General features: G+C 40.7%; 1 protein-coding gene across 1 annotated transcript in view; it reads left to right on the forward strand.

Moving 5' to 3' along the window:
* Positions 1–12364, forward strand: part of DYM (dymeclin) — a 382373-nt gene that overhangs the window by 160249 nt on the left and 209760 nt on the right. Inside the window, 2 exon segments of the mRNA XM_032653952.1 lie at positions 2135–2248; positions 3228–3322. Of these exon segments, the coding sequence (XP_032509843.1) occupies positions 2135–2248; positions 3228–3322 (209 nt within the window).

Here is a 12364-nt window from a genome sequence, read left to right on the forward strand (position 1 = left end):
TTCTTCATTCTGTGATTTGCATTTTTCATAGTAGCCTGTTCTTATTTTATGGATACAGTATTCTGTCAACTCTCACCGAAGATACTAATTAGAATTTCAAAAACTTTTCCCCAGCCTCTTAAATTATCTTTGTTTAATTGGGGGTATGTTTGTTCTGCTTGTTTAGTTTCACATTTATTCATTTTCTTATTATTTATTTAATAAACTTTTAATTATGAACACATTAAATGTAAGCATAATTGGAAAAAGTAGTATAATGAATCCCCATGGATTCATCAATATTCTTCTGTTCTCATTTCATCTACCCACCCCACCCCCTCTGCTTTTTATATTTTGGCTAAAATATATTTTTTTAATCTTGTAAATCGTATTTATATATATATAATTTCATTTGTAGATATTTAAGTATGTCACTTTGATAAATATAGGCATAAAAAAATAAACATGATACCATTATCACATCCAACAAAACCAACGATATTTTATTTTATTATTTTTAAAAATAAAATTATTTATTTAATTAATTTATTTTTGGCTGCATTGTGTCTTCGTTGCTGTGCGGGCTTTCCCTAGTTTTGGCGAGCAGGGGCTACTCTTTGTTGTGGTGCCTGCAGCCTTCTCATTACGATGGCTTCTTTTGTTGCGGAGCACGGGCTCTAGGCGCACGGGCTTCAGTAGTTGTGGCACGTGGGCTCAGCATTTGCGGCTCGTGGGCTCTAGAGCACAGGCTCAGTAGTTGTGGCTCACGGGCTCTAGAGTGCAGGCTCAGTAGTTGTGGCGCATGGGCTTAGTTGCTCCGCGGCATGTGGGATCTTCCCAGACCAGGGATTGAACCTGTGTCCCCTACATTGGCAAGCAGATTCTTAACCACTGCGCCACCAGGGAAGCCCAACGATATTTTTAAAATTCCTACTAATATTCAGTTTTCTCTCAATTATCTTTAAAGTGTCTTCCTTGAGTTGGTTGGTTTGAATGAGTTTCCGAAGCATTTAGTTCTTGACTGTTATCTGTAACAGTCTCTCCCTCTCCCACCTTATTACACCATTCACTTTTTGTAGAAACTGACTTATTTGTTTAGTAGAATTTCATACATTTGGCTTTGGATGATTATATCATTGTGTTATTTATCGTGTTTTTCTGTCCTCTGTATTTCACATATGCTGGCAATTAGAACAGAGGCTTGATTAGATTCAGCATATCTTTTTCACTGTTGGATTTCTCTACGTTTTTGGTGGCTTCTTGTCTGTTCATAATTATAAATGAAAGTCTAGATTCACTTATTTTGAAAGGTGGTGAGACCTCCTTTGGAAGGTATGAATGATGGAGGTCTCCTGTGCTCTACAGGGGGGCTTATCTTCTTAGTGGAGAGGGTGGGAATCAGCCAGAAGTCTTGTCCTTTTTCAGGCATGGATGGAAAGAATGTGGCACATTGGCTTCATGCGTCAAGGAGAAAAGAAGTAGGGTGACCTCAATGGAAGAGAACGTTCGAGGAGTTCTGGTGCCAGATGAGCCTGTTGGTTTTTGTGCATTTTGCCTCCTTCATTGTGGCAACCCAGCATTGGCTGCTGTGCTGCCCAGTTTTTCTCTCTCTGGTGCCCATGTTACAAGTCTGTGGAACTGCACCAACTGAAGCTAGACAGTTTTTGCTTACCAAGGCCTGGAGGTGAGCACCGGAGCTGGAGCAGAGCATGGGCGCGTCTCTTCTTGAAGATCTTGGCTAATTTGCATTCTTGGCCTCTCCTCGACCCAAGGGTAGAGATTTTCTGTGGTTGTTACGATAGCTCCACTTTTTCAAGAGACTCCTCAGTTTTCTTATTTTTGCTTTCAAACTACTGACCTCTGATGGTTTTTCTGTCAGACTTGTTCTATGTGCCATACCGTTTTAAATATAGCTCCTTTTTGTCTACTAATGATAGCATCGTCTGTTTTTTTTCTTTTATATTTAAGAAGGAAGAAGAAGAAAATACATCAGCACAGTTTCACTATCTTGAACTGAAATTCTCACAGTTTACTTTTATATACTGTTTAACTCACCTTCAGAGCAAAGCCACAGCTTGTCAGAAATTGTAGACATGGATAATCCCTTTTTCCCTAAAGCAATCATATTTACTTAAACTTTTCTTCCCTATTACAGATGTTAAAAAATATTACTTGGTATTCAGAACGGGTTTTAACTGAAATTTCACTGGGGAGTCTCCTGATACTGGTTGTAATAAGAACTATTCAGTACAACATGACAAGGACAAGAGTAAGTATTCCGTAGCTATTTTTCTACCTTTATACATACAGTACAATGAAGACTATAGTTTAAAGCAATCTCAATATTTAGAGTGCAAACGTTCTCATGGAATATGGTGGAAAAATATAGACCAACATATAGTCACTGTATTATGATCCTAAGGTAATGTTTAAAGTGTTTGCTTCTTAATATTTCATAGGTGGTATGATCAGAGCTATTTTACATGTAATAGAAAATAAGCAGTGGAGCACATTTAGTTAAAAGGTGTTGTATGTCTTTGCTGGACTGATAAAACTGGTTTACCTTTTAAAAGTAGCAACAACGAACTGTAAGAAGGTACAAGCACAAGCAAATATGAATTCAGATGGGAAAGAAATGGAGAAAAAGAGAATACTTTAAAGAGTAAAAGGAAAATTTCAACTAGATTGTATTTGCTATGCCTGGGAGCAAATTTCAGTTCCAGTCACTAGAGAAGTGATATACAGAATTCATAGCTTAGAGAAGTGGTCAAATTTACTGCACCGTTTTCAGTTACGCCCCTCTGGGAGGCTAACATAGGTCAGCCTTTCCACAGTCTTTTATCTGAAACTCTTGGAGTCACATATGTTTTAGCACAGAAAATTTTTTGATTTTAGAAAGATAATTATAGTTTGTATGCTACACTATATGTAACCATGAGGTTCTGGAGCCACGCACTGTAACGAAACATTAATATTTCTGCAGCAAAATAGTTCAGTATTCTCCAGGGTGGGCTTAATGAAGACCATAAATAGCATCATTATCTTTTGTGCCAGACGTTGGTTCCAAACTAGCAGTGAAAAAACTTTGGATTTTCAGTGCTTTATGGATTTTGGAATTAGAGAAAACAGATTGTGGATCTACACTTTCTAAAATCAGTGACAATTGAGTTTACATTTGCTTCTAGTTAACCTTGCTTAAAATGTTGAGAAGACTCGATGTATGTTTTAAACTTGCTGTTTTCTGACAGGACAAGTACCTTCACACAAATTGTTTGGCAGCTTTAGCAAATATGTCGGCACAGTTTCGTTCTCTCCATCAATATGCTGCCCAGAGGATCATCAGGTAAATATGAGCTTTAAAAGACATGCTGATTCTTGCCTTTTAGCTGGCCTATTGGAAAGGATACTATGGTGGTTGCTTTTAAAATGCTATCTGCAAGGAATATCACATTTTCCTACTTACTTTTTATCACCTTCTTGTCTGACTGAAAATACCTTGTTCTGCTTTGTTTTCTAACCCAAGGTTTTCTATCAAAGTTAATTGTATTTACTTTCAACCCTTTTATAAAATCTAGTTTTAAGATTTGTGTGTTAGCCTTTTACAGCAGAGCAGGTCTATGTCTTAGTAATACAAGCTAAATCTTAATTCACATATTTGCTGAGCATTTTATAGAGCGTCACTCTACCCTTTTCAAAAGCAGTTATCTGTTTTAGAGAATTCTTTCTGTGGCAGTTAACCATTGTATTAGTTTCCCAATGCTGCTGTAACAAATTACCACAAATTAATGGCTTAAAGCAACACAAATCTATTATACAATTCTGTAGGTTAGAAGTTCAGCAAGGGTCTTACCAGGCTGGAATCAAGATGTCAGTAGGGCTGCATTCCCTTCTGGAGGCTCTAGAGGAGAGTCTCTTTCCTTGCCTTTTCCAGCTGCTAGAAGCTGCCCGCATTCCTTGGCTCATGGCCCCTTCCTTTCCTTTCAAAGCCAGCAACAGTAGGTTGTTGAGTTCTCCTCACATCTTATCACTCTGACTTTCTCTTCTACTGTGAGGATCCTTGTGAATGCCTTGGCCCTACCTGAATAATCCAGGATGATCCACCCATTTCAAGGTCCTTAGCTGAATCACAACCACAGCAGAGTCCCACTTGCCATGTAAGGTAACATATTCATAGGTTCGTGGAAGTTAGGATGTGGATATTTTGGGGGAGCCATGATTCTGGCTGTCAGAACATCACCAGAAACTCCCATCCCTTACCTGTTCTTTGCCAAAGGCACAATCTTTAAGGTTAGGACGCTAATTAACGAATGAATGACTGTCATTAGCAGGATTTAACGAGTATGGTTACTTTTTGGTCTTCAGGTAGGATGCTCAGTATTGCCCTAGCAGCTCTCAAGTAGAACATTTTTTATGTAGTCAGTAACATTAGAGCCTTTCTTTTACTTCTTGCTTTTGGGGCAATGCAGCTCTGATAATTAGTTGTTGTGTTCCAGTCATTGGTGGTTATCACAACCCCATATCACTTTTTAAACTCTGATCTCACTTTCCGCCCTTTGGTTAGAGACATTTATTGACCTGGGCTCATTTTTAACAATCAGTTACAATTAACTTATGTTCTTAGTCTGTTTATTTATCCTCAGAATTTAGCACAGGATATTTTCCTTTGACTCACTGTTTACTTTAGTCATATATTATTTTGGATTTGTTTGTTTATTTGTTTGTACTTGAGAAATTGTCCAGTTGACTGACTTTGGACTAACACCAACTTTGTGATTGAAAGTAAACATAGTGTCTCCTCATACCTCAGATTCTTCCAGGTGTTCTGAAGAGCCTTTAGTTTCTAAAAATTGACCTTTGTCACCATGCTTTATTTCAGCATGACAGATGTAATGATATCTGTGCTGCTTCGTGGTCTATTTTTCTTTGTGTGTATGTAGAGTTTTATAATGGTTTTAGGAAGATTTCATTACAAAATTTTCTTCAACTGATATATAAACATTTGGACTGTTCAATATGAAAATGCCAGGTGAACTGGTTCAGAATTTAAGTTCTGATAAAATGATTCAAGTAAGATTAAATAAAAATTTTCTAGGTGTCAGAGTTGGAAAAATGCAAATAAAGCCCAATTTTCTGTGATGACTGAAGTAGAAAACCAATAGTATTTGGAGAAATAAGAAATGTAATTTAGATTTGTGATTTGAGACTATTTAGATCAAGTTTATCATCATTAAGGAATAATGCTTTACTTCAATTTTATTGGAGCTTTATTTAGCATTTAGTGAGGAACTGTGTTATGCAATGCAGGGAATATCAAAATTAGTTATAAAAATTCCTACCCTTAAATAGCTTGTAATTCAATAGCTGAGATAAGGCAAAGACCAACATATGTCATATCTAGCAGAATGTAGTAAATATTATAATGAAAGAAAAATTCCTGTGGTGAGGGCGAGTGGGTGGTTCCGAGAATGGTGAGGTCACATCTCATTGGGAAATCAGGCAAGGTGAGCAGAGAGAGATGGCTCTAGAGACTGGCCTGATAGGGGAAAGCATCAACCAAACCAAACCAAACAAAACAAGGGTGGGGGGGGGTGTGGTGAGAGAGCATGGTTTATATTTAGAAAACAACCAGTCCATTCAGTTGGCATGTTGTGGACCAGTACAGACAGGGATTATCAGCTTTTTTTTTTTTTTTTTTTTTTTCTTTGCGGTACGCAGGCCTCTCACTATTGTGGCCTCTCCCATTGTGGAGCACGGGCTCCAGACGCGCAGGCTCAGCGGCCATGGCTCACGGGCCCAGCCGTTCCACGGCATGTGGGAACTTCCCGGACCGGGGCACGAACCCATGTCCCCTGCATAGGCAGGCGGACTCTCAACCCCTACGCCACCAGGGAAGCCCCCAGTACAGGGATTATTAGAGAGAAGCCTGAAAGAACCAGCTGGGGCCTCCTTGTGGAGGGGCTTAGCTATTAGATCCACGGTTTAGGATCATGGAAAGAATAGAAAGAAAAGAAGATGTCACCTTTCCTACCGACAAAAATGAAAATGTCAGTGAATGAGTTGTAAATGGATTTGAAAAGAAATACTTTAATGTAAATGCCTAGAGTTATCAGCTTCAGCAGATGTTATTGGTCTGTTGTTTGTCACACTGAGGGCCGTGCAGTTCTCAAAGTCCCCCAGTAGTGCCAGTGCTTCTGGTCCAAGCGCCACAGTGGAGTAGCCAGTGTGAATCAGAGCATCTCATCATGCAGGAGGGAGCTTGTTAGAAATGCAGAGTGTTGGCCTGGTTTCAGATCTGCTGAATCAGAATCTTCCATTTTAACAAGATCTCTGAAAGATTTGTACATGCATTAAAGTTGGGAAAGTACTTTGAGTTTGGGCATGGAAATCAAGATTAATAAACACTTAGAAAACACTCGTGTTGAATTGGAAGTGGAGGCCAGCATTTTTGTATTTTGAGGAAATTCATTTTCTACTAAATGTTTGTGAGGAAACTCATTTTCTACTAAATGTTTGTGTTTAGGGTATAAAATTGTAAAGTATAATAAGGAATGCATAACCAAAGACTGTTTAGATACACAGAAGGTTTATTATAGCAGCACAACTCAAGATTCACCAGATGCTCTAGTAACTCCTTCAAATGAGAAGTAATTAGTTTTCGTATACACGGTTTCTAAATCCTTTTTTAGGAAGAGACCACACAATTTTGTAGCTGTCATTTGCAAAACTTAGAGGAGCCAGTATTTCATGTGATCTTCAACAAAATGCAAAACAGAGTAACGTGTTTCATTGCTGTGAAAGTAGGATGTGAATAAAGCTTTAAAAAGTCTTCTTAGTTGGGGCGTCCCTGGTGGCGCAGTGGTTGAGAGTCCGCCTGCCGATGCAGGGGACACAGGTTCATGCCCTGGTCCGGGAAGATCCCACATACCGCAGAGCGGCTGGGCCCGTGAGCCATGGCCGCTGAGCCTGCGCGTCCGGAGCCTGTGCTCCGCAACGGGAGAGGCCACAACAGTGAGAGGCCCGCGTTCTGCAAAAAACAAAAGTCTTCTTAGTTGGACATAAATGTACGGAATGATTTCATATGGTGTCTAAGCTATTGTTTCATATTAAATGACACAGTGTCTTCCACAAACTCTTGGTATTCTAGAAAAATCACAGACATACATGATATAGGTTTTGCTCACCTATGAAATTTTTTGAATATGCTGTAAGCATGGATATTTGATGTGATCATTATTTGGTATTATAGGGCTATTAATTCAGTTAAAACATTTATGTGGAGTAGATTATATGCAAGGGATTGTTGTGAGTTACAAATATATCATCACTTACTTCCTGCCCTTAAGACTTCCCCTATTGCCTGTCTTACCCTCCCCCCCCTCACACCCCCCTCACTGGCTCCTTCCTCTGGCTCCCCCTTCACCTTTGGCTTAACAGGTACTTATACTTTTCTCCAGTATTTCATCCTAGATTGTTCTTCTCATCTTTGCTCATTTTCCTTGCCTGTGACTTCACCTACTCTACAAGAGCACAGACTCTGAGTTTGGGATCCCAGCTTCAAAACTGACTAGCTATGGAATTTTGGAGAAGTTACTTAACTTCTCTGTACAGCAGTTTCCCCGTCTATACAATGGGGTGGCAGTAGTTGCTATCTCAGTGAATAGGATGAAGATTAAGCGAATTAATATTTGAAAAGGGCCTGGCGCATAACGCTCACGATATAAGTGTTGACCCCTTGAAACCTAACTGCTAACCTCCCTACCTGGATATCCCACACTTACCTCAAACTTCTTTACATTTAAAACAGAACTCGTTTTTATTTATTTATTTTCTTCTTATTATTATTTTTTTGGCTGCGTAGAGTCTTAGTTGTGGCACGTAGGATCTTTGTTGAGGCATGCGGGATCTTTTATTGCTGCACTCGGGCTTCTCTCTAGTTGTGGCACATGGGCTCCAGGGCATGTGGGCTCTAGTTGATGCGTGCGAGCTCAGTAGTTGGAGCATGCAGGCTTTGTTGCCCCATGGCATGTGGGATCTTAGTCCCCCGACCAGGGATCGAACCCCCGTCCCCTGCATTGGAAGGCGGATTCTTTACCACTGGACCACCAGGGAAGTCCCCGGAACTTGTTTTTATATATTTATTTTAAAATACATTTATTTATTTATTGATGGCTGCTCTGGGTCTTTGTTGCTGCCTGCGGGCTTTCTCTAGTTGAGGTGAGCAGGGGCTACTCTTCGTTACAGTACACAGGCTTCTCATTGTGGCTTCTCTTGTTGCAGAGCTCAGGCTCTCGGTGCATGGGCTTCAGTAGTTGTGGCTCACGGGCTCTAGAGTGCAGGCTCAGTAGTTGTGGTGCACGGGCTTAGTTGCTCCGCAGCATGTGGGATCATCCCGGACCAGGGCTCGAACCCGTGTCCCCTGCATTGGCAGGAGGACTCTTAACCACTGCGCCACCAGGGAAGTCCCCGGAACTCATTATTAAACTTGCTCTTCCTGTTAAATTCCCTATCCTAGGTAATGACTCTCACTACAACGATCTAAATTGCCAAGTCAGAAACTTACAAGTAATTCTGTGCCATTTTTTTCCTTCCCCTCAAATGCTCTATCTGACTGGGCCCTGGTGTTCTAACTCTACCATTGTAACTTGCATTCATTACCGTTCCTGTCTCCACTACTGCTGCGTTAGTTCACGTATTCATCATCTTCACCCAAAACTATGTCTTTAGTCAGCCCAGTCCTTTTGCCTCCCTCCCTGCCCCTCTGCAGTCGACCCCTGCACTGCTCCATTCATTCGAGAAGCAAATCTGATCCGTTTTGTATTGCTTCCTATGCTTAAAATCATTAAATGCCTTCCTGTTGCCAGCAGGTTAAAATTCAACCTCCTTAAAGCTGTGGCTCTCAAACATGGGTGGTTTTGCCCCCAGGGGACAGGAGTCAAGGTGGTTTATTTGTGTTTTTTTTAATTTTGGGGTGGTTTTTTTTGCTGTTTTGTTTTTGTTTTTTCTGTTGGCGCAACTGGGGAGGAGGTTGCTACTGACATCTAGTGGGTAGAGGCCAGAGATATTGCTAAATATCCTGTAATACACAGGACAGCAAAGAATTATCCAGCCCCAAGTGTCATCGTGCTGGGGCTGAGGAGCCTTGTCTTAGAGTGGGCCTTGTCTGCCCAGCTGGCTCTACTCGGCTCCTCCGTGGCGAGCCAGGAGTCACACAGCCAGTTTCTGGCCCAGGGGCTAGTTTCTGGGGTAGGAGCAGAGAGGAGACGGCAGGGAAAGGAAGAATATCACATGTTAGAAATATGGTTTCTCTCAGAGAAGGTGTCAGGGAGAGAGAACTTCAGAGTCTTGCCCTGGCCAGTGTAGTTGCTTGTGACACACTGGCCTTGCCTGAAGTTTTAAGTCTCATTGCTCAAGCAGAGTAGTAATTGCTGGAGATAAAAGATTTGTCTTGGATTTCTTTGCATCACTTTACAAGAGTAGCTGTTAGTAGGTACACAAGAGAATTTTAATAAATACCTAGCCACTGATTCTTAGAAGATGGGCGGGCATCTGGGATTTAAGCTTAGTTGTGGCACCCATCATTCTGAGACTTAACCTAAATTGATTCATCCCATTTTGCAGATATATGCTGCTGCTTGAAACTAGTGAAGTCGATGACAGTGCACATTACGGAAAGCTTTATGGTCTTTCAAACTTCCTGAGAATAAAATAATAAAAAAACATAGATTAGATTTTAATTAAAGCTATTTAATTACAGTGCTGGTTTTGTTTTTTGTTTTTTTTGTTGTTGTTTTTTTGCTGCGGTACGCGGGCCTCTCACTGTTGTGGCCTCTCCCGTTGCGGAGCACAGGCTCCGGACACGCAGGCCCAGCGACCACGGCCCACGGGCCCAGCCGCTCCACGACATGTGGGATCCTCCCGGACCTGGGCACGAACCCGCGTCCCGTGCATCGGCAGACGGACTCTCAACCACTGCGCCACGAGGGAAGCCCTTGTTTTTTGGTTTTTTTGGTAAAATCTAATCATGTAATTTAAGAACTTTTAAATACTTCAATTCATAATTTATGCTTACACGTTTTCTGACTGTTAATAGCCACTAGTAGTGAATATATACTCTTGAGATTTTAACCAAGTTCACTGCTGTCCATCTTGTCTTTGTCTAGCCCCAGGCTGGCATTTTATGTAAGGTGCCTTGTTCTGCTCTACACATGTAATGGTACATATTGTTGTCACCCAGCCTTTTTCTGAAGACTACAAAAACACAGTTTGCCTTATTTAACTCTGGGTGGTTAATTCCTCTAATTTGGACAAATATAGATGTTTCAGAATGTCCCGTGGAATCAAAGAAAGTTGGACAATTTGCTTTTAATTAATACCTCCTGGTATTAGCTTACCACATCAGGCTTCCTCACTTTTGTCCCCACTGAATGAAGTCTTCTGGAGTTGATTTTTTTCTAAACCAAATAATACGTTGAACCGAAAAAATACAAGAGAATGTTAAGAAGCAAAATGGCCTGTTTCTTGTTGGGATACATTTATATTATACAATGTAAAATATTCAGATATAGTAACATGTCTGGTTATTTCTCTCGTTTGAGAAATAACCAGTATTTGAGAAATATTGGTTATTTCTTGGTTTTGATATTTCAGGAATACTGTCTTATTTTAAAAATAAGGTCCATTTAATGATAAATTCGTACCTATCACCTGTAGTGTTTCATCGCTTCTCTCTCTTTTGTTACATTTAAGACTGGTAAAAGTCTGGAGGCTTATATAATTTAAGGTGTTGGTGTTGCACAGCTGACAAGTGGCTATGCAGACACTTGGCTGACAAGTTTGTCCAGATTAAAAGCCTGTGCCTATTCCACTTCATTGTCATGGAAAGACTGGCAGGACATTATTAATGAGAGTAATTCACCTGCCATGGGACCATCAATCCAAGCTCTCTGGGGTTTTCTGAAACAGATGGTTCTCTGCAATCTAGGGTAGCTAAACCCTTGTTGATTATTCAGTTTGCTGCCCCCCACCCCTCATTCCAGCTTCCTTCCAGTATAGCTAAACCCCTAAAGTTATAGCAGCAAAGACTGGGTATTTCTTTCTTTCCTCCTCCCTCCCTCCCTGCCTCCCTGCCTACCTCCCTGCCTCCCTTCCTTCCTTCCTTCCTTCCTTCCTTCCTTCCTTCCTTCCTTTTATCTCTCTTTCTTCCTTGAACTGGCTAGTTGAGAAAGGTATGGATGTGTCAGGTATTGCAATACAAAGTATATGGGTATTCTCCTGGAAAATAAACATGGAAAAAAGGATAAGAACTGTATATATTTCAGCCTGAAACTTAATATTTTTCTTACATCTAATCCTTGATGTTACATTTTTTTAAACTTTTTGCCAGACTTTACTTATTTATTTAATAAAAAATTTTATTTATTTTTGGCTGCGTTGGGTCTTCGTTGCTGCGCGCGGGCTTTTCTCTGGTTGCGGCGAGGGGGGGCTACTCTTCATTGCAGTGCACGGGCTTCTCATTGCGGTGGCTTCTCTTGTTGTGGAGCACGGGCTCTAGGCGCGCGGGCTTCAGTAGTTGTGGCTCATGGGCTCAGTAGTTGTGTCTTGTGGGCTCTAGAGCGCAGGCATTAGTTGTGGCTCACGGGCTTAGTTGCTCCACGGCATGTGGGATCTTCCTGGACCAGGGCTCGAACCCATGTCCCCTCATTGGCAGGTGGATTCTTAATCACTGCACTACCAGGGAAGTCCCTGATGTTAGATTTTATTTTTAATTCAATAAGTACTTATTGAGCTTTTGCTGTAACCATACCACTGCCAAAGTCATCTTTAGTTTCATATTTGTTTACATTTTAATTTCAGACAAATGCCATTCATTGTATCTAGAAATTAAGTGTCATAGTCATGTTGGTTTTATTTTTTAACATTCGATTTCAACCTCGTATCATTTTCTGATTTCATTGTAGTTAGGAAATTGGTTTTTTTTTTAATGTTTTTATTGGAGTATAATTGCTTTACAATGGTGTGTTAATTTCTGCTTTATAACAAAGTGAATCAGTTATACATATACATATATCCCCATATCTCTTCCCTCTTGCGTCTCCCTCCCTCCCACCCTCCGTATCCCACCCTTCTAGCTGGTCACAAAGCACCGAGCTGATCTCCCATGCTATGCGACTGCTTCCCACTAGCTATTTTACATTTGGTAGTGTATGCTACCAAACTACCAATGCTACTCTCTCACTTCGTCCCAGCTTACCCTTCCCCCTCCCCGTGTGCTCAAGTCCATTCTCTAGTACGTCTGTGTCTTTATTCCTGTCTTGCCCCTAAGTTCTTCGTGACCATTTTTTTGGTTTTTTTCTTAGATTCCATATATATGTGTTAGCCTACAGCA

Source organism: Phocoena sinus, chromosome 14 (genome assembly GCF_008692025.1).
Source record: "Phocoena sinus isolate mPhoSin1 chromosome 14, mPhoSin1.pri, whole genome shotgun sequence".
NCBI lineage: Eukaryota > Metazoa > Chordata > Mammalia > Artiodactyla > Phocoenidae > Phocoena > Phocoena sinus.